Source organism: Pollicipes pollicipes, unplaced genomic scaffold (assembly GCF_011947565.3).
Source record: "Pollicipes pollicipes isolate AB1234 unplaced genomic scaffold, Ppol_2.1 Scaffold_4740;HRSCAF=5597_pilon_pilon_pilon, whole genome shotgun sequence".
NCBI lineage: Eukaryota > Metazoa > Arthropoda > Thecostraca > Pollicipedomorpha > Pollicipedidae > Pollicipes > Pollicipes pollicipes.
Genome location: NW_023596545.1, coordinates 5,386,073 through 5,408,226, shown reverse-complemented (window position 1 = coordinate 5,408,226; position 22,154 = coordinate 5,386,073). Strand labels below are relative to the sequence as shown.

General features: G+C 58.8%; 1 protein-coding gene across 3 annotated transcripts in view; it reads right to left on the bottom strand.

Annotated features, from left to right (window-relative positions):
- Positions 1–22,154, bottom strand: part of LOC119098481 (fibrillin-3) — a 32,541-nt gene that overhangs the window by 2,666 nt on the left and 7,721 nt on the right. The window contains exons 4-27 of one of the 3 annotated variants that reach the window (XM_037221404.1): positions 21,527–21,722; positions 20,330–20,477; positions 19,119–19,228; positions 18,282–18,452; positions 17,578–17,637; positions 16,428–16,565; positions 15,547–15,699; positions 14,654–14,791; positions 13,901–14,044; positions 12,181–12,321; positions 11,674–11,791; positions 10,476–10,630; positions 9,556–9,702; positions 8,121–8,273; positions 6,996–7,349; positions 6,358–6,486; positions 5,804–5,944; positions 5,056–5,250; positions 3,953–4,087; positions 3,077–3,234; positions 2,652–2,751; positions 1,905–2,165; positions 1,475–1,601; positions 700–1,330 (exon numbers count right to left, since the gene is read on the bottom strand). In XM_037221404.1, coding sequence (XP_037077299.1) covers positions 922–1,330; positions 1,475–1,601; positions 1,905–2,165; positions 2,652–2,751; positions 3,077–3,234; positions 3,953–4,087; positions 5,056–5,250; positions 5,804–5,944; positions 6,358–6,486; positions 6,996–7,349; positions 8,121–8,273; positions 9,556–9,702; positions 10,476–10,630; positions 11,674–11,791; positions 12,181–12,321; positions 13,901–14,044; positions 14,654–14,791; positions 15,547–15,699; positions 16,428–16,565; positions 17,578–17,637; positions 18,282–18,452; positions 19,119–19,228; positions 20,330–20,477; positions 21,527–21,722 — 3,981 coding nt within the window. In that variant the 3' untranslated portion in view covers positions 700–921. Of the gene's footprint in view, positions 1–699; positions 1,331–1,474; positions 1,602–1,904; positions 2,166–2,651; positions 2,752–3,076; positions 3,235–3,952; positions 4,088–5,055; positions 5,251–5,803; positions 5,945–6,357; positions 6,487–6,995; positions 7,350–8,120; positions 8,274–9,555; positions 9,703–10,475; positions 10,631–11,673; positions 11,792–12,180; positions 12,322–13,900; positions 14,045–14,653; positions 14,792–15,546; positions 15,700–16,427; positions 16,566–17,577; positions 17,638–18,281; positions 18,453–19,118; positions 19,229–20,329; positions 20,478–21,526; positions 21,723–22,154 lie in introns of those variants that run through there. The other 2 variants (XM_037221405.1, XM_037221406.1) reach the window with 2 other exon arrangements.

The window sequence follows — 22,154 nt, the reverse complement described above, 5'->3', positions numbered from 1 at the left end:
GTCAGAAGGTAGAAGTATCATACAGCGCGCGTGATGGAAAGACTATGCAAGCTATTGTTGAACACGCACCAGAGCACGACTGCTTGAACTCACCTGGTATCCGTGATTATGCAGCAGGCGTGCCGAAACACGGCGAACCGGACTCAAAACAGCCTAGGACGATGTCGCAGTGGACCCGCGGGCAGCCTCCCTCCCTAAGTATGCGCATATTACTTTGTAAAAGGTGATGGTTAGGCACATGACAGCCAGCCTCCCCCCCCCCCCCCCATCCTCACCCTGGATAGCTTGGTCATGTGCATGGCCGAACGAGCAACGGTGTTGTCGCTTTGTCCAACTCCAATATAAAGATAATCGCCCCCAAATGTGAAGTTTTTCAAAGCTTGTGGTGGAACATTGATGCGCTTGAGGCCCGAGCACCGCATCTGTCTTGGACTAAATCGTTCTAATCATCCAGTAGCGTACATAGAACTGCGAATCATTTCATCATAAAGCCTACATAATTTCACGCCGCCGGGGTAAACCGTCAGGACTCCACTGACGACATACCACTCTAATTAGCCAGTACCTGTGGTGGCCCACTCATTTACTAATCATCTGCTCCAATAAAGTGAAAAGCTCCTCGGATAAATCGGATCGACACCAAAGGATTTACATTCAGGCCCAGTGGGCCTTGGTCGCGTCAAAACATCCCCAACGATATGTCATGGCAGCGAGCATGTATTACGCTTTCGAGCACAGTCGAACTGGGCCTATATCGCCCACGCTAATTGCAATGGCACTTCAGAGCTTCCTACGCAGAAGCCTCACCAGCGGACGGGCTAGCTAAATACCCTCAGACACACACGGCCGTGCGCCTCCCCAGCGGTCGGCCGGGTGGGCCGGACACCACCCCGCGCCGCCCGCTCTCGCACCACGGCCGCGCTAGAACTCGTACTGCGTGACAAACACAAACAGCTTGGCGACGGCTTTGCCGCTGAAGCGCGCCCCCTGGTACAGGTTCATGGTGAGCTCGAGCTCGACCTCCTGCGGGCCTTCGATTGAGCGCACCAGCGACACCACCGCCTGGTTACTCTGCAGCCGGCGCAGCTGAAAGTATGAGTCGCTGGCGCGCGCCACGCCCACGGGCGCGCGCGCCTCCTTCAAGCGCAGCTGGAAGCGCACGGTGGTCTGCGACCAGAGCGGGCCGCGCATGGTGAAGAGGTCGATGCGACCGCTGGGCGGCACGGGCAGCTTGGAGACGAACGTCAGGAAGTTGTAGGAGAAGCTGAGCGGCCGCTGCTGACAGGCGGCGTCCCCATCCCGGCAGAACAGCGACTGGCGCTTGCAGCGGCTGCGGCACACCGCGCACAGAGTCAGTCGGGCGCGGTGGCGGCCCACGCTCCCCGCCACCCCCCTCCCTGAAGAGGCCGAGCCTGCGCGCGGTCTGCCGCGGCGCCGCTGCCGGTGCCAGCGCCGCCCGCCTGCGCCCACTCACTTGCGATGAGCGTCGTCGCGCTCGTAGTTGGGTGGACAGTCGATCCGGTTGCAGCGGAAGCCGCCACGCGTGTTGAGGCACACCTCGTCGGCGCGGCACACGCTGCCGCTCGAGCACTCGTTGATGTCTGCGGCGGCGGAGGGGAGGGACTCAGCGGAGCGGCACGGCGAGGGAGCGCCATGCCATTGACTGAACTGTGGTGTTCAGCCATGACCACAGCGGCACCCGCGGAAACTCAGTGCAGCGCGGAGGTACCGTTAGGCAGAGCGGGCCCGACAAGCTGTGAGCATACTACACACGCCCCACGTCTCAGCACGAATGTTGCGGGCGCCGGTCCGGACGGCGTGGGTCCAGCCCGGATCTGAAGCCTGCCGCACTCGTGCCGCCCGTCAGCGTCGACACACACAGGTGAGGCGCGGCGCCCACTCACCCTGACACTGCCGCGACTCCGGCCCGAGCACATAGCCTTGCGGACACTCGCAGCGGAAGCTGCCGGGTTCGTTGACGCAAAGACCGATGCAGAGGCTACCGTAGCTGAGCTGTCGCGCCTCCTCGCACTCGTCCACGTCCACACAGTTCCGCTTGTCCGTGTGCAGCCGGTAGCCATCGTTGCAGGCGCACTTGTACGAGCCCCATGTGTTGTGGCACTTTTGGTGGCAAATACCCGGCCGCTCCTCGCACTCGTCCATGTCTGCGGCAGTGGCGCATCACGGCTGCTGGGTCAGCGCTGCCGGCACTCGGCTGAATGCCCGCCGGCGGTGATGGCTACAGCAGCGGAGGGCACAGGCACTGGCCGCGTGAATGCTACCGACCCTGGTCGCTTCCAAAGACGGCTGCATCCACTACTAGACGTCTTGGTCAGTTTTACCGCGCTGCGAGGAACCCGTGAAAAAAGCACATGAGACGTGCTGTGCTATTTTAGACTCCATACTCTCTTATTCTCTCGTATGCTCTAATCTTGGGTCAAGCCCCCCCCCCCCCCCGCTCTCCCATTCCGTCCCCTGTGGCACCTCGTATTGCATTTTATGAAAAGTGGTGCCATTGCAGGGGTGCTGCGGAGTACACCTTTAATTCTCAAATGGGGAGCTCTTCCACGTGCATGTGCCTTCGATGCTGGGTTGGACCGCGCTAGCACGAGCCCATACCGCCCCGTCGTTAAGCACCACGCGTAACTTACCAACGCATATGCGGGGATTCGGTCCCTGCTTGTAGCCCTCCGAGCAGCGGCAGAGGTACGATCCGGGCGTGTTCACACACTGGCTGCTGCCTCCACACACCTGTAATGTCCAGCACGCCACTGCACTGGCTGAGTGTTTGGGTGCAGCCAACATGTGGGCCACGCCCAGCCAAAGGGTGGACGTGAAACTACCTAAAATGAGTATAAGAAGACGCACTGGTGAATACGACACAACGCCAAGGAAAAGACACAACTGAATTGCAAGGGAAAGGTAGAACACCCCGGGACTGGTGCAAGATAATTTGACCCCACAATAAGAACACAAACACTAGCGGAGGGGATGTCGCGCTAGGAGCCGCTCTCAGAGGCGAACCAGATTCCGCCGGACATGGCTGACAACTTTCAAATCGTGGGCGCGTGCCAACCTTGTCACCGTAGGTGAGACACTCGTTGACGTCCTCGCACTGGTTGAAGCGGTTGATGATGTAGCCCGTCTGGCATGAGCACTCGTACCCGCCTGGCTTGTTGGTGCAGGTCTGGTCAGCCGTGCACGTGCTGCGAGCCTCGCTGCACTCGTCGATGTCTGCCGAGCGGGCGGGCAGGCGTCCCACGGACGTCAGACCCGGCAGACGAAGGACACAGGCAGACCGCCGGATGGAGGACACAGGCAGACCGGGGAACGGGGGACACGGGCAGATCGGGGGACGGAGGACACGGACAGACCGGGGGACGGAGGTCACGGGCAGATCGGGGCACGGAGAACACGGGCAGACCGGGAGACGAGTTGTGCGGCCAAGTGGGTCCAGAGTAGACGGCGCAGCGGGTGTGGAGCCGAGGCTCTGTGCTAGCGGGGACGTCAGCATGGCAACACCGTACCCTTCACGGATAGCATTGAAGAATAAAGCAAAACAAACAGATAGACAAATGGGCTACACACGGCAGACGGACTTGCAGCCGAAACAGTCAACAACATCCCTGCAGTGCACATAACAATGACCGATAGAGTGTACCAGCCTCCTGACCACTGACCGACACAGATTATACCAGCCTCCTGACCACTGACCAACACAGATTACACCAGCTTCCTGACCACTGGCCGATACAGAGTACACCAACCTCCTGACCACTGACCGATACAGAGTACACCAACCTCCTGACCGCTGACCGCTACAGAGTGTACCAGCCTCCTGACCACTGACCAACTCAGATTACACCAGCCTCCTGACCACTGGCCAACTCAGATTACACCAGCCTCCTGACCACTGACCAACACAGATAACATCAGCTTCCTGACCACTGACCAACGCAGACCGTGCCGTCCTCCGCCGGCTGGTAGCCGGTGCGGCACTGGAGCAGTGAGACACACGTGTAGCTGCCGGGCGTGTTGGTGCAGCGCGAGTTGGCCCCGCAAGGCTCGCCCTCGCACTCGTCGATGTCTGCCGGCGCAGGAGACGGCCGCCGTGGCCAGGAGTCACACAGAGCGGCGCAGCGGCCGTCAGCTGGGTCACGGCTCTGGTGACTACGACTGGGGCATGCAAGGGCAGGTGGCACACCGGGCGAGAGATCGCAAATACGGCGGGCGGTGCAAATACGGCGGGCGGTGCTTGCTTGGGTGGATTCTCACAGTGAGTGATGGTGACAGCGGCACCAACAGGTCGTTGGAGCAGCACGCGGCGGCAGCTTGCACCTGATCGTTACCCAGTGATGAGGTTACGCAATGAAGCCACGACTGTAGAATGAGTAGCCTGGTTCAGCTGTGCGAAATCGCCCGCCACTGCGAGCTGTTACTCTCTCGCGACTGCATTACCCGACATGACACTCACCGCCGTCAAAGGGGACATTTTGCATTGGACTGCGGCTCGGCTGATACGATCTGGGGGGGGGGGGGGAGATGCAGGCGAAGCATCGGGAAGAAGACAGCGAAGATGCAGTCATTGCATCGGTACTGCATTTCTGATCTGGCCACCACCCATCTGAGCAGTGGGCTGAACACACTGCGGTGAGACTGAGGTACAGAGCAACAGGCTGACAAGCCAACTACGCATTGGCAAAGCGACAACATACTTTGCCTACTTTATCTCATGTTTGACTGAGCGTATGCTTTGTGTTGTTCGCGAAGGAGCAACCTTCCGGCCCACTCGAGGTTCAAAGATCAAGTGCTATGGTGCCGCCTTTCGATGTGCATACGCAATCATTAACAAATAAATAAATGGCAATCAATACATCAAGAGGGTGTAGAACAACCAAGAAAATCACCGCACCACCAAACCGCATACCGCCACCAATCAAAACCTTGAAGTCAGACTTCTCCTCCAACCCAATCTCCAGTGCGTTTGCAAGCTTGCAGCGCGGTAAGTAGCCAGTGGCATGAGTTGAGCCGCGGCGGCCGGTGTCGGCCTCTCACCGCGACACCGTCCGGCCCGGTCGGGCCGGTACCCGGGCCGACAGTCGACCGTCACGCAGCGGCCGTCCGCCGTCAGCTTCTCGCCGTAGTTGCAGCGCTTCCTGACGCAGCGGAACGAACCCTCGATGTTGTTGCACACCCATTTGGCGCCGAGGCTGGCGCAGTTGTCGCGCCCCAGCTCGCACTCGTCGTCATCTGCGGCGCGCGCGCGACGACGTCACGGCTAGGGCGGTGACCGTGGAAGTCCTCCACATGTTTGAGAAGTGGGAGAGGGGAGTCATTTTGGGCTAGTTCTTTTTAGTCAACGTTCATACGACCAATGTAAGATCTTCAGAAAACTCGCAGACTCAGCCCCTTCACCCATCCAGTTTCCGCTGCTTCCCCCCCCCCCCCTTCCCCGCTCAGTTAGGTCCAGAACGCCTTGGCGCCAGGTTTATCTAGGCCTTGGGCCAGCTCTAGCTCTTGGGCCAGGCTAGGCCAGCTCTAGTGCCGGTAAGTCACAATTCTGAGCAATTCTGGAAGGTGAGCAAATACCACGGCAACATGTGACCAAGTGTTCAGTTTAAAGTGCTTGCCTTTGTTAGCAAAACGTTCCCATTTACCCACTCATCCACGCACCGAGCTCTCTCATTTACCCATTCGAGTGGCTGAAGCGTCAGTAATCCATGCGATGAATACAAGCACCCACACGCAAAAAAAAAAAAACACTTGAAGTGACTGCCCGCGGTAGGGGGCTGGTAGGACCCACCCTCGCAGATGCCCAGCTGCGAGTTGAGCGTATAGCCGGTGCCGCAGCCGGAGGTGCGGATACAGGAGAACGAGCCGATGGTGTTGTCGCAGCGCTGCTGGTCCACACAGCTGTGGATGTCCAGCTGACATTCATTCACGTCTGCCCGACAGACGAGGCGGGTTATAAACCATTGTTCTGAGGGACATCGTGCGCTAATTCGGGGCCGCCGCAAGGAATTTTTCACGAAGCGTCATTTGCGGTCATTATCCGGCCTTTGCATTGCTTCCCATCTTCTTTCAAAGCCTCTTAAAGGGCACCACCATGCCGCCACGCACCTGCCGATAAAGCCACGGGCATCTGTGCACAGATATGTGGCCGCTGAAATCGGAGCATGTCAAGCCTCACTCCCGAGAGAGATTCCAGCTGTGCTCACTTGCATGGCGGTGAGTCTGGGTGCCGCCAGGAGGGCTCACTGACGCAGCCTGGGTGCCGCCGGGAGGACTCACCGACGCAGCCTGGGTGCCGCCGGGAGGACTCACCGACGCAGCCTGGGTGCCGCGGGGAGGACTCACCGACGCAGCGCTTCGTCTCCTTGTCACTCTTGAAGCCGAGATCGCACTGGCAGCTGAAGCTGCCGCGGGTGTTGACGCAGGCGCCCTGCGGCCCGCAGACGCCCGGCTGCTCGCGGCACTCGTCCACGTCTGCGCGCGCCGGGCACCACCCGTCAGCGCTGCGTTGGACTCCCCGATGCCCATTCCGGACAGGGGACTTCTGAGCTGGCTGGTGCGAGACACGCACACAATTGGAATGCAGCAGACGGATAGGTTTATGGTGAAGGAAAATTTCCCTGCCTTGAGGAGGGGGCGGAGATCAGATGGTCGCGATCCGTTCCTTTTTACACCCAGCAATGTTACATATGCGCCTGATGTTGAATCGTCCTTAGCGTTTGAGTTAAAACTGCTAACAATTTCAATGACGGGTTGATTCCCGAGCCCATGGGGATGTTCAGTTCCCAACACGCGACAATTACACACAATCAATACCATCAAGACCCCAATCCGCTGAAGTCCAGACGCTAGTCAAGTCAACACTCCGCGCTCAAAACGCCTGCCATCATAATCGATCAGAAGAAACCACCTTCGACTCAGAGACCGAAGACACGAGGTCGACACAGCGACAGCCGTCGCTCGCCAGCGGACAGTCCTCGTACCCAGGCAGCGGCCGAAGGTCGTGGACAAGCGGAAGCCATCGTCGCAGTCGGTGGAGCCGCGCGGCGGCTCCGGTGGCGCACGCGCTTCCCGGCAGCGATAGCCGCCCTCCTCATTGACGCATCGCTCGGTGGCACGGTTGCACAGGTGTGTGCCCTCGGCGCACTCGTCGATGTCGCGGCAGCGGCCGGCCAGGAACTTGAAGCCGGCCGGACAGCGGTCGTCGAGCCGGTGGGGGCGCCGGCCCGGCTGGGTGCGGTTGTAGGAGCTGCGACTGCAGGTGAAGCTGCCGCGGATGTTGACGCACTGTAGCAGTGGCGGGCACGAATCCAGCTGTTCGGCGCACTCGTCCACGTCTGCGGCGCACAGTGCACGTCACGTCAGGTGGGCACACGGCACGGCACGGCGCGGCACGGCATGGAATGGCACGCAGGACCATGGCACGTCACGGCGGGAAGGACTACAGCACCAAACACGTCACGCTGGATGAAGTGACGGCTGACAGGAGCCTGATGTCATGAAAGCGTGATGGCCTTCCAATGGCCACAGATGACTGGGGTTCGCGGGCTGTCTGAGCATAACTTGTCGGTTAATGACTGCTGAGTAGCCACAAATACATATATATATATATATATATATATATATATATATATATATATATATATATATATATATATTACAAGACCATGGTATAATTGCCTCTGGCATCTGTCATTTCTGTATGTACCCATGTAGAGCACTAACCCCAAAACTAACGCAGAGGTGCACTGCGTGGTGCAGAATGCTCTTCCTTTTTGACGTAACGAATAATAGACATCCAACACCAGCCATGGCTCAATTAAGCCAATTCTAGCCTTTTTGACGGTCATACGCAGCGCGTCTATCGCTTTACGTCGTTTATAGGTCACATCGACATAAGCCCACGGCGTCTGGACACTCTCCTACCGCCATGCGTACAGACTAGTGTATAAGCCATTAGCCAGCCATGTGCGCACTGATGTCGATGAGGTGGCCCCGAGCCTGCCTTGCCACGGGCCAGCATTGCTGCCCAGTCCGCCGCCAACCCATACTCCCGACACGGGCGGCCGGCCCGGCCTCTCGCCGAGACCCCGCGGAGTTCAGCCAACCTTCGCAGATGCCCGTGACGGGGTTCAGCTGGAAGCCAGTGGCGCACTGGATCGGGTCGATACGCTTGTTGCACTGGAAGTCGCCGATCGTGTTGACACAGTACTCGAGCGCCGTGTTGCAGGTGGCCGTGCCCTCCTTACACTCGTCGATGTCTGGTGGCGGCGGGTCAGCGTCACCGGACGGGCGTACACAGTCCCGCAGCCCTCCTTCCCCCGCGCACAGTCCCGCAGCCTACCGTCCCCCGGGCGCAGTCCCGCAGCCCTCTGTCCTCCGGGCACAGTCCCGCAGCCTACCGTCCCCCGGGCACAGTCCCGCAGCCTACCGTCCCCCGGGCACAGTCACGCAGCCCTCCGTCCCCCGGGCACAGTCACGCAGCCCTCCGTCCCCCGGGCACAGTCCCGCAGCCTACCGTCCCCCGGGCACAGTCCCGCAGCCCTCCTTCCCCCGGGCACAGTCCCGCAGTCCTCCGTCCCCCGGGCACAGTCCCGCAGCCCTCCGTCCCCCGGGCACAGTCACGCAGTCCTCCGTCCCCCGGGCACAGTCACGCAGCCTACCGTCCCCCGGGCACAGTCACGCAGCCCTCCGTCCCCCGGGCACAGTCACGCAGCCCTCCATTCCCCGGGCACAGTCACGCAGCCCTCCGTCCCCCGGGCACAGTCCCGCAGCCCTCCATCCCCCGGACACAGTCCCGCAGTCCTCCGTCCCCTGGACACAGTCCCGCAGCCCTCCGTCCCCTGGACACAGTCCCGCGGCAACCCGTCCCCTGGACACAGTCACGCAGCCCTCTGTCCTCCGGGCACAGTCACGCAGCCCTCTGTCCCCCGGGCACAGTCACGCAGCCCTCCGTCCCCCGGGCACAGTCACGCAGCCTACCGTCCCCCGGGCACAGTCCCGCAGCCCTCCTTCCCCCGGGCACAGTCCCGCAGTCCTCCGTCCCCCGGGCACAGTCCCGCAGCCCTCCGTCCCCCGGGCACAGTCACGCAGCCCTCCGTCCCCCGGGCACAGTCACGCAGCCTACCGTCCCCCGGGCACAGTCACGCAGCCCTCCGTCCCCCGGGCACAGTCACGCAGCCCTCCATTCCCCGGGCACAGTCACGCAGCCCTCCGTCCCCCGGGCACAGTCCCGCAGCCCTCCATCCCCCGGACACAGTCCCGCAGTCCTCCGTCCCCTGGACACAGTCCCGCAGTCCTCCGTCCCCTGGACACAGTCCCGCGGCAACCCGTCCCCTGGACACAGTCACGCAGCCCTCTGTCCTCCGGGCACAGTCACGCAGCCCTCCATCCCCCGGGCACAGTCACGCAGCCCTCCGTCCCCCGGGCACAGTCCCGCAGCCCTCCATCCCCCGGACACAGTCCCGCAGCCCTCCGTCCCCTGGACACAGTCCCGCGGCACCCCGTCCTTCGCAAAGTCCCTTTCCAGCGGACGCCACCTACCGACGCACTCCCGCAGCACGCTGCTGTAGCGGTAGCCGGAACGGCAGGCTGGCAGCCGCGCGATGCAAGTGAAGCTGCCCACGGTGTTGGTACACGTGTGCGTGCGCAGGTTGCAGCCGTGCGTGCCGGCCGCACACTCATCAACGTCTGCGCCGCACGCGAGCACGTGGTGTTAGTCGTCAGTCACAGACGCTCCCAACACCGGGGACGCGAGTGTGGAGAGGCTAAGAGGTCGCACCCCTGCTGATCGGCGGAAGGGTCTGAGGGATCGCAGCTTTGCTAACTGGAGGAGGGGGCTGAGGGATCGCACCTCTGCCGATCGGAGTGGAGAGGGATCACACCGCTGCTGATGGGATTCGGGAGGGATCACACCGCTGCTGATCGGAGTGGGGAAGGATCGCACCTCTGCTGATCTGAGTAGGGAAGGATTGCACCTCTGCTGATCGGAGCGGGGAGGGATCGCACCGCTGCTGATAAAGGGGGAGGAAGACGTTCCGACCATGACAAGAAACGATCTGCCTGGCCTGGAACGCTATGCACGTAAATATTGCCTTTATTAGGGTTGCCTTTGCAGAGGTACCCTCGTGCATTCGTGCAGGCTGCGTGCACGTAAATTGTTCGTGAAATTAAGAATGAGGACGGTGAGCATGTGTGCCAATTGCGAATCAGAAATCCGCGAATGCGTCTCGGTGGGAAAATGCAAACAGAAAGCCCCACCTTTCCTCGCTAAAAAGTCAGGATTATCTGGAGGCAGACCACAGCATAATGAAACCCATATAGCTGATAAATATACCTCCCACCGAACTCCCCCCGAAGTGCCAAAGAATAACACGAGTGGAACTAGCAAATCAAACCAAACACCTGACTGGAAATGGCCACTGCCGCCTGATCTTAACCGCAGTGCCGTGACGCCGGCTCACCCTCGCACTTCCGGCTGGCGTAGGAGTATTGGAGGCCGGCGTCGCAGGTGGTGTTGGCCACGCAGCTGAAGGAGCCCGGCCGGTTGCTGCACGTCTGGCCCAGCCGACAGTTGTCCGTACCCTCAGCACACTCGTCAATGTCGTCACAGCCTCCGCTAGCCGACGAAAACAGAACGGTCACCACACAGGCGCCGGGACAGAGTCGTTGGGGCTTGCTTCATTAAGACCCCAGCCAACCGCACGCAGGCTGCATGCGCACACCGCCAAAGTTGGATCGCCTCGCATGTTAAGCAGGCTGTCAGGTAACGCTAACAAGCACATGAATTATCGATAGCTAAGCATGGGACATGGTCCATCCGCTGTCCATCTCACAAGCCCATGTCTGCCCCCGGATCAGACCGCGCCAGACCACACACCCGGGTGTACCTGACAATGGGTTGGAACAGTTGGGCGCGACTGACGGGAAGCCGCATAGTTGGGTGCGTGCACCCGGCAGAGGGCCAGACAGTTGGCGGTAGCTGGCATGCGACCTTACAGGCAGGCGGATCTGACAGATGGTTGCGTGGTTGAGCATACTTGACAAGTGGCTAGCGCAGTTAAATGACCCACCTCGCTGTCCACAGCCGGATGTACCTGACAAAGTAATGGACAGTTGGACGTACCGGACAAACCCCCTCAGCCGCAGCACATGGCGGACGGTGACAGAGCTGGATTTATCTGACGAATAAACGTACCGTGACGTGTACCTGCCCACGGCTGGGAGATCATTTAAACCTCGTGAATGCTGTGCATGGATGTGGGTCTCTGGCGGACGGTCACACCAACGAGTGTACTTCACACTCTGATAGTTGGATTCATCTGACAGGCGGCCAGACCGCTATGTGTGCCTGACAGACGTCCGCCTGACAGTTGGATGCACCTGACGGTGGGTCGGCAGCCGGCCGGACAGTTGGATGTACCTGACAGTGGGTCGGCAGCAGGCCGGGCAGCTGGGTGTACCTGACAGTGGGTCGACAGCCGGCTGGGCAGCTAAGTGTACCTACAGTGGGTTGGCAGCCGGTCAGGCAGCTGGGTGTACTTTACAGTGGGTCGGCAGCTGGCCAGGCAGGTGGGTGTACCTGACTGTGGGTCTGAAGCCGGCCGGGCAGGTGGGTGTACCTGACTGTGGGTCTGAAGCCGGCCGGGCAGGTGGGTGTACCTGACTGTGGGTCTGAAGCCGGCCGGGCAGTTTGGCCGGCATGAGAAGCCCCCTTCAGTGTTGACGCAGGTGCTGGCCGCTGTGCAGTTGCTCAGGCCGTCGGCACACTCGTCGATATCTGCGGTGGGCGGTGAAAGGCGCGTCACCTCACGCCGCGCTGCGTGATATTACCTTGGTTGTATGTTGAACTCAAGATGCAACCAGGAAGATGCAGAAATCGGCCCAACCCGATATCGATCCCTTGACCTGAACGGGTTCCTTGAGATACCCCCTGGCACTCTGATTCCGAGCTAGTTCGAGGGCCCCTTTCTCGCAACAATGTCGTTCCGCCTTGATGCTCCGCTTATCACCGGTGTCGGAGTTCTCTGGCACGTTTTATCTGGCCCAAACCGTCTCAACCCCAAAAGATCGGCAGAAAGAGTTGGCAGAGTGGCCGACTAGCGAGTGTTGTGGCAGATGACGCGTGCGCTCTGTGATAGGCACCCCACCACACCGCGTTCAGCGCACCTGCGCACGCCCCGGCGGCCGGCGAGAAGCGATAGCCCGCCTGGCAGCGTATGATGCAGTTGAAGCCGCCCTCGGTGTTCTGGCAGATCTGACCCTCACTGCGCGAACAGTTGTCTAGCCGCTCGTCACACTCGTCAATGTCTGTAGGGAGAGCGCGGAGGCCGGGTGAGGCAGGGGGCGGGCGCCATCTCGGAGATGGCAGGTGAGGCAGGCGAGGCAGGGGCGGGCGCCATCTCGGAGACGGCTCACGCCACTTCACAGTGGCGGCAACAATATAGCAGAGGAAGGACAGCGTACGCCGTCAGTATGACAGGCTCGCTGGAGAATCAACCCCAAACTGAATTTGCCAAGTACTGCCGAAACAGCGGCGAAACGTGGGTGTTTAACAAAGAGCAGCAGACCACTTGCAGACAGGGTATTTTACACGGGACGTATGCTCCCAGCCGGACAGATGGTGAAGCCCTCCCCAGACAAGCGCGGTACGTGTCATATGATCACACGAGATACAGCGCAGCAGAGAATAGTGTTAGCTAGGTTGGGAGATTCACTCTTCATTCCAAGGAAAGAGGCAGCTTAAAACACTTGATCGATGATAAAACACGTGCTGTGTTTGACGCAGCTGAATGACCTCTGAAGTAAATCAGCGCTCCGCTGCCTACAAAATGAGAAAAGACGCACATCAACCGCTGATGAGCTGGCGTCCAGTAATAACAACAGGCAAAACAAGCAGAATACATGACACCGAAATTTATCCTCGCACAAACAACGCTCTGCCTAGCACAATGACAGAAAGAAACATTTCCACACAGTCGAGCCACATCGCCTTAACATTTCGCAACGAAACTGTACTCCATTCTGATTGCAGGCCCCTGCAAAGCCACCTGAGAACGATTTTGACGTCAACTCAAATGGCAAGATTAAAAGGGGGACAGAGGCATATACAAAGTGTGTTAGTAACGCCTCTGTCGCATCAGCTGACATCAACTTTGCAATCATAATATTAGTGTAGGCAGGCAATTAGAACCACCTGGCGATAGCAGCAAAAGCTGGCCTCACCCATATCAATGCACATGTTATGTGCTTGAAACAACCAAGAAGCTTGACATGTGCCTGCAGCCCAAGGAAGAGCGCAGGAGCCGATCCCACGATCCTATGACCGTAGGACTCAGTCGGATCCTGGACCCACCCTTATGATCCAGGCACATGTTTGAAAGCAGCGGCAGCAAAACTCGGTGAAGTCCGCATGAAAGAACACACGGGGCTACGCAGATGAGCCGATGCTAGAGTGTGTACCAAGCCCGTGAGAAACAGCTGGCAGCAAAGCCTCCTTCCCACGTTGGCGTGTCGAGCTGGTGCAATGTAATTAGCACGGCGTATTGGCACATTTCTTCAGTATGACAACAAATTTAAGCAATCAAATCGCCGAAAAACACCGCAGCTCTACTGGCTGCATGATGTCTGCAGGAAATCGAACAGAGCGTTTGCAGAGCTTTCAATCTAAGCAAATGGGACTCAGGCCGGAGCCTGCACGCATTCGTTCTTCGCATCAGATGCCGCTCTGGCGCTGCCACTCCAAGCACCCTTCCTTTGAAGCCACTGGCTCCCCAAGCAACAGCGCGCGCGCTCAGGCTCAAGCCATCCAGCGCCGACGGCATCGTCCTCTTGCTGGAGGCGGCGGCGGCGGCGGCGGCGGCGATGGCCGGCGAAGCGGCGTGGTTACCCTCGCAGTCGACTCCGTACAGCAGGCTGGGTCGGTAGCCGGGCGGACAGCGGGCCCGCAGGCGGCACCGGAACCCGCCCGGCACATTCTGACAGGTCTCGCTCGCCTGGCAGTTGTCGAGCCGCTCGGCACACTCGTCCACATCTGGCAACAGGGGTGAGTCGGACCCGGCCACGGGTGCCGGACACGGGTGCTGGACGTGTATGCCGGCTACGGGTGCCGGGCACGGGTGCCGGACATGGGTGCCGGACATAGGTGCCGACCACCAGGGCCAGGGACGGGAATCGAGAACACCGGACGGGGACATCGGACAGGGACTCGGGACAGGGACACCGGACAGAAGCACCGGACTAACACGGCCGGCCGAGCAGGCAGCGCACCACGGCGTTGCCCTTGCTTCTGCCGCATCCGAGTCGTTCGACTAGTGAGATGCGTTTGAGCTGGACAATCAGCGCCTGTGAACTGTGCGGACAAACGTGCGCATTCGGATCTCCTTGTTTAGAGTCGATTTGCTTGAGCAGTTCGGGAGATATTTATGTGATCCATTACGCCACAAGGTCCAGTGCTACTGCGGTGACGGTGGGGAGCGCATAGTGTGCTTAGTCTATTAAAACTTCGGATAGTGTTCCCAGCACCAGCAGAGTATTAACACTGTTGCTCTTGTGCGTCAAACGTGTCAACAGTAGGGATGGCGCGGCCGTTAATCCGTGTGTAAAGTGGTGCCAACAATGGCTGGCGCGCTCGCCAACTCACCGACGCAGGAGCGCGAGGCCACGCTGTAGCTGAAGCCGCTCTCACACTTGACATCGCACTCATAGCCACCGACGGTGTTACGGCAAACCTCCGAGTCCGGGCTGCAGCCGTCGATCTGCTCGCCACACTCGTCCACATCTGTCAGAAACAGCTCTCGTCACAAAACAGGTTTCGTCACACTTGTCTACATCTCTCAGATACAGGTCTCATCACACTCGTCCAGATCTCCAGATCTGTCAGAAGCAGGTCTCGTCACACTCATCCACGCCTGGCAGGAGCAGGTCTCGTCACACTCGTCCACGTCTGCCAGACATAAGTCTCCTCACACTCATTCATCTCTGCTAGACACAGGTCTCATCCTCCGCTCCCTGACCAGGCGTTTCAAAACGAGTTTCTTTCCACCCGTCTACATCTACCGGAAGGGAGTGGACGGCGGGTGCCCCGTGAGGCTGCAGCTGCCGGCCGGCGAGCGGGGATGCCGAGGGAGATAGTAGCGCACATGAGTTGCACGATTCAATCAGGCAGACCGCACTGCCTGCCATGCGGCCTGAGGTTCAGGCGTGTCTGTCAAACTATCACGCCACGGTGCCCGGCTGGGAGCCCGCGAAGCTCGGCACTCCCGGACAATGCACAGGGCTTCACAAATGAACCCACAGATGGTGCAGGCACGGAAGCACACCGTCAGACAATCACCAGGGAGCTGCGCTGGGAGCTGCAAACACCCGGCTCCAAGATCGATGAAATCCCTATGTCTGGGTGCGAAACAAAAAAAAAGTTTCTACGGGAACGGCATGTGTAGGGAATAACCAACTGACTCGAATTCGGGAAGAAGTCAGACGGCCGCGTTGACTACACGCTCCGGCTGAGCCGTGTCAGCCGGTCAGAGTAGTCACCTAGGCAGGTGGTGGTCGTCTGGTCGTACTTGTAGCCGGCTGGACAGTCCTGTGGTCCACGGCGCGTCTGGCACGTGAAGCTGCCCTGCGTGTTGACGCAGAACTCGGACGTGGGGTCGCAGGTGGACGTCCCCTCCAGGCACTCGTCGATGTCTGGGAGAGGTCGGCGACGCTCAGGGCGGGCGGCACTCGCGGCGGAACGGGCGGTATTCGGGGAAGACAGGCGGCACAAGGCGCTGGACAACCGGCACTCATGGCAAGACAGTTGGCGGCGAGGCTGGACAGCCGGCACTCATGGCAAGACAATCGGCGGTGAGGCTGGACAGCCGGCACTCATGGCAAGACAATCGGCGGCGAAGCTGGACAACCGACACTCCCACAGACGCTCCGTGCGAGATGGCAGGTATTGTACAGGTATTACAAGACTGCTGATATGTGGATAGTGCTTAGCCACGAGCAGCGTTTATTTCAACACTGGCAGGTTGTCACCCTTAGACATTACTAGCGATTACAAAGACATTGCATGGACACATGGGCCTGGCCACATTGACGACTGACTTTTGCTAGGCTGTCGTTTTGGTAAGTGTGTTCAAGTAATAAAAAACCGATACAAAGGTCGGCAGGGAGAACTGAGTTTCACTCAATGTAAAGAAAATCATGCAAATCAGATGCTGCATAGATAAATAACCGGCCAACGAACCAATTAGCATCACGCCAGTGACAACAGGCATGCCCACGGACAGGCACCAGCGTTACAAAGTCGACAGAGAGTCATCCGGTCACAACGAGTTTGATCACCCAGTTAGCAGGCTGGACTCACTGACACGAATTCACAGGCCAGACCTGCGGGCCCGGAGAGTGCCCAGAAGCGCGACACCCACCGACACAGGTCTGCAGGTTGGGATTGAAGACGAAGCCGGTCGGGCAGGGGCTGATCTGCGCAATGCACTGGAAGCTGCCGACGGAGTTCTGGCAGGCCTTGTCGCCGCACGAGCTCGGGTCGGCGCACTCGTCCACGTCTGCCGACCGTCCCAACACGCTCTCAGCACAGCGGGTGGCTTGCATGCCAGCAGAGGTCGCCAAACACTCCGCTTCGGAGCTGGACAGGTCACCGACAACACGCAGCTGAGGTGTCGACAGAGATCGCTTACACCGAACTCACCAACACTAACCGGCGTGAGGTGCCAGCGGACTAGCCGGCGTGAGGTGCCAGCGGACTAGCCGGCGTGGGGTGCCAGCGGACTAGCCGGCGTGGGGTGCCAGCGGACTAGCCGGCGTGGGGCGCCAACGAACTATCCGGCATGGGGTGCCAGAGGACCTGTCGGCGTGCGGTGCCAGCGGACTAGCCGGCGTGGGGTGCCAGCGGACTAGCCGGCGTGAGGTGCCAGCGGACTAGCCGGCGTGAGGTGCCAGCGGACTAGCCGGCGTGGGGTGCCAGCGGACTAGCCGGCGTGGGGTGCCAGCGGACTAGCCGGCGTGGGGCGCCAACGAACTATCCGGCATGGGGTGCCAGAGGACCTGTCGGCGTGCGGTGCCAGCGGACTAGCCGGCGTGAGATGCCAGCGGACCTGTCGGTGTGCGGTGCCAGCGGACCTGCCGGCGTGCGGTGCCAGCGGAGGGCGGTGGCTTAAATGGTGCAAATAGCGTTCATTCAGAAGGCTATGCGAACGCTCGCAGGCAGCTTTTCTGGCAGCGAACACATCGGTATCTGCTTGGAATGGGCTTTAGAGGAAAATCGTTATGTTATCGGAAATTGTGAGATCTCCGTGCACCATGTGAGAACTGAACTCGTGTTTCATGAATGATGTGCAGTGTTGATGACGTGCCCAGAAGCTCATCGCTTACATACGGGAACACAACACACTCGCGTTATTGTATGGCGGCATGAAAACGGATCAGGGAAATTTCACCAAACGCGGACGGGACACGGACTAACAATGCAAACGATCCCGTACTTGTGTCAGTTACTCTCGTAAATCTATCCCAAAAAGAGATAACTTTGCATTGTGCATTGCCGTCTTTAGCACTCACCATCGCATAGTTTGTTGGCCTGATTTAAAGTGTAACCTTCTGGGCAGACACTCTCGCCGTCTGGAAAACATCACGATCATGCGTTACTGCAGAAGGCGGCGCATCAGCCGGGAATGCTCTTCTGCGGTGCCTGGCAGGAGCCAGCGCTTGTAAAGAACTGACCGCCATTCATGCGTCCAAGTGCAGCTGTGTGTCTCTTTAATGTGTTGTTTGGTAATCACTCGTCAATCGAGTGAACGATAGCTTGATGAACCTACTGAACTTGTAAACATCTGACGATGGTCAATTGCTTAAGCTCATATTCCACAGCGATGAGGATATCGAAATGCAAGTACGAGAAACAGCATTCACCAGATAGTACCACACCAACGTCAATCGAGGCTGAAAAGTACCTATTTGGCTCCGGCCAGACGGCAAACAACCAGGGTCCACCAAAATCATGGGCTGCACAAAAAGAGTTTAGGAAAGAGGGGTTCGTGTAGAGGTTTGGCGGTTCGTGACAGAGCCGTCCTTGATCTCTAGAGAGCTAATGAAAAGTAAGACGTCACTAATGACATTTGTTTAAATCCCACCATTAGACTCCCGAAATGATTAGATAAGTTAACGACGACCTTAATCGTTAAACTGCCAAGGTCACGAATGACCTCGATCGTTAAACTGCTGAGGTCACCAACGGTACCATCCCTAGTGGGAATCGGACTGACCTTCGGTATCCGGGTCGCGGCCGTCGGTGGCACGCGCCTGGTCGGGCGCCGCCGGTCCAGGCCGGTACACCTCTCGGCTGACGCGGTCCAGGCAGCCGTACGCGCCCGGCTCGTTGAAGCATATGTGGCCAGGCCGGCACTCGTGCACGCGCGTCAGGCACTCGTCCACGTCTGTCGACACGTCACGTGACTACACATAACACCCCAACTCACCACCTGCTTGGAGGCCACGTGTGCTAATATGCCGCGTCTGTCAAGACTCGCCCTAAGTATACACGACTTCTGCCGCCCTACATTGCAATACATCTGCTATGCATCAGCTAGTTTCTCACTTAGCATTGGTCGCGAAGCGTTTGGTATGGGAAGATCCAGAAGGCCACCTGGGTGGGGTGGGGTGGAGGGGTGGGGAGGGTGGGGGGCAGCCAGGCCTAGGGGCCAAAGTCCAAAAGGTTATCCTGGTCTAAAAAGCAATCAACAGATTTCACAATCTCTTACCTCCTGCAGAGCTTTAACACAAGTTTTCCTTCGTAAAAGCTGCTTATATTATTTTAAGTTTGCAAATGTTTATCTTCCAACCTAGGGTAAACTTTGGAGGGGCGGCGGGGGGGGGGGGTTAAAGCGCGGTTAGCTTTCTTGGATCCGCCCTTGCGTTATTTACAAGGATTACAAGGATTTGCGTTGTTTACAAGGGTTTACAGGCGTTATTACTACGTACATTATTAAAATCGGTTTTCCAAACTTCGGCACACATCTGACAGGAGGTTTGGTTTCTCTGGAGGCACCCAGCGCACCGCCGGATGGCTCAATGTAACACTGGCGTCATCCGGAGTTACTCACCGAGACAGTTGACCTGGTCTGGCGCCAGCTGGAAGCCCGGCCGACACGAGCAGCGCACATCCACGCCCGTGTCTGTGCAGATGTCGCCGCATGGGTTGTTTTCCTGACACCTGACGGGCACGCGAGACATAAACTGTGACAACGAAATGCGTTACAGACGGCTTTGAAGTTCTGATCAGACAGAATTTACCCTGAAGGTATAACGCCTAATGCGTAGGAAATGTGATTTTCGGAGTCTCGCGAATCACGAGACGTTGTCGCAACGTAATGTGATTTCAGCAGCGGTGGGCTCGCCTGGACTGTTTCGGTGCTCACGTACCCCTGCTCATTAAAGTGAAAAGACATTATCCCGAGCATAATTTAAGGAAGAACTGACGTCAAAGTAAACCTAACTATGGCCCATACCCATATCGACCAAATCTAAGCCGTTTATAGGTCAGAACACACTGGCGTCTTCACGTGGCCAACAAGACGCACACGGACCACACAGTCGCAGGGAAGAGAGCATTTTGATTTGTTCATGCATATCAGCGACCAGGGTACTACAGAACATCTGAACAACGAACCGTAATAGCCAATACAAGCCTGAAACCTGACCAGGTGGCAACGATCTACCACGCGCCGGGCCCAGAATGACACCAGCCTGAGATCGGGTTACACTGACCTGTCACAGGCCGGGTCCAGAGTTACACTGACCTGTCGCAGGCTGGATCCAGGGTTGCACTGACCTATCACAGGCCGCGGCCGGGGTTACACTGACATGTCACAGGCCGCGTCCAGGGTTACACTGACCTGTCACAGGCCACGTCCAGAGTTACACCGACCTGTCACAGGCTGGGTCCAGCGAAGCAATGACCTGTCACAGGCCGTGTCCAAGCGGACACCGACCTGTCACGGATCGGGTCCAGGAAGAGCTGACCTGCCACGGGTCATGTCCAAGGAAGCACTGACCTGTCACGGTCCGGGTCGGAGGAGACACCGACCTGTCACGGATCGGGTCCAGGGAGACACTGACCTGTCATGGACCTGATCCAGGGAGACTCTGACAGGAGTCTCCCTGAACCCTATCGGTGAGGCAGTTCAGTTCCAAAGAGAAGCGTCGATGTCTCCTTGGATCCGGCCGGGACGGGTCCAAGGAAACACTGACCTGTCACGGGTTGGGTCCAGGGGGACACTGACACGTCGTGGACCGGTTCAAGGAGCCTACTGACCTGTCACGGCCCGGGTCCAGGGTGCAGGACTTGGCGTCAGGGCCGAGTGCGAAGCCCGGCCGACATTCACAGCGGTAAGATCCAGGTACGGAAACGCAGAGATGAGCGCACAGCTGACCCACGAACAGGTCACAGATGTTCTCCGAGTCTGCGGCACACGCAGATCATTCCACCGATGACCGTTGATGCGATGAGCTATAGACATACAACTAAGAGATAGTCTATCATGGCGAATGAATGGGGGCCACATGGCTATGCAGTGGGCTATTTGATGAAGATTGTCTGGGCTCTCGCAGCAAACGAAAGCCTGAATGATCAGTCGTAGCTGGAAATGAGATAAAAACGTGATGAAGCGTCATATAGGTATTGGAGGGATATACCCGAGCAGAAGTCGGGTAGCATGGAATAAACACGCACACCATGTGGGACTGCCAAATTGCGACTCAGATGCACGCATGCCGTGTGGCCCGACATGCGTGCGCGGCGGGCAATTTGAGAGCCGCGCACGGTGGAACCACAGAGGCTCACACGCGTCTCCACATCACGTGATTTGCGTTCACTTGGATCCGTCCAGTGAGAGTCGCTGCCCGTCCCCGTCTCAGTCCGTCCTAGAGGGATTTAAAGGAAAAGGTGACCACCAGGCCGAAGGTTCAGAACAGATATTGGCTGTGTTCCACCCCAGCGTGTCACCCACACTAGGCTGTCGGAGCGGCGGCCGGCAGATTGATAATGCCTCCCTCGTCTGGCTCACGAGACGGCAGGTCTCCTGAGACGGACCTGCTATCGCGTGAACCACACGAGCACGCGGATCCTAGAGCCCGTGCACAGCACCTTCCAGTTTCAGCATCTCTTATCTCGGCAGCATACCCGGGTGGGCTCACACGAGAGGTAGTAGTGAGAGCGGGGGCGGCCGCAGACCACAGCGCCACTGGCCGTCCGCAGAGGCTGGGTGTGGCCAGGTCAGGATAGAAGCGTCATCTTTGTCTCAGTCATCGTCTCGCAGAACTGATCGACCCGCGCTTACGCAACCAGACCACCTCATCCTCGACCGCAAACACATATCCACCCATCCCCGCGCATCGGCCCACTCGGCGGCGAGCCCGGCCGCCTCACGCGGTCACAGCACGAGTCCACGCCCGCCAGCGGACGGGGGCGGGGTGACCCGGAGGCGTGCGCGGGGGCGGCGGCGCGACCCACCTGACTCAACCACGTGCTGTGAGCCGTCGGGCAGAGTGGGCCGCAGCGATGGGATGACAGGGTCCACCGGCGAGCGGTCGCTGCAGCACGACAGAAAGCTGTTCTCCCACGGGTGGCCGAACTTGAAGCGCGTGAATGAGCAGCCCATGCCCATGGGCCCCACCAGCAGGCCCAGCTTGCAGCCCTCACAGCAGTCCTGCGGCGCAGAGGTTGGCTCGTTACCGCTCAGCACTGTCACAGCGAAGGGCTGTCATTGTTGGCTGCAAATTATTGCCCATTGTACAAGAGTGTCGACTTCTTAGGGATGGTGTATGTATGTCCCCATTGCTGCCAACACAGGAAGGACTTTCGATCGTCATAAGCATGGTGAACAATTGTTACAACTCTCACAAATGTAACGAACGCCCCGTTAATCAAAACGCGCATTACAAGCATTTGTCATCATCCTCATCCTCATCCAAACTCGAAGATATTCGAGTGCAAGACCAACTGTCAGGGGCAGCAGATCATGAGGCTGTCAGGGGCAGGGGCAACTGTCAACTGTCAGGGGCAGGGGCAACTGTCAACTGTCAGGGGCAGCTGACCACCCTCCCGCATTCCGAGCAATATCAACATCAACCCTACGGCA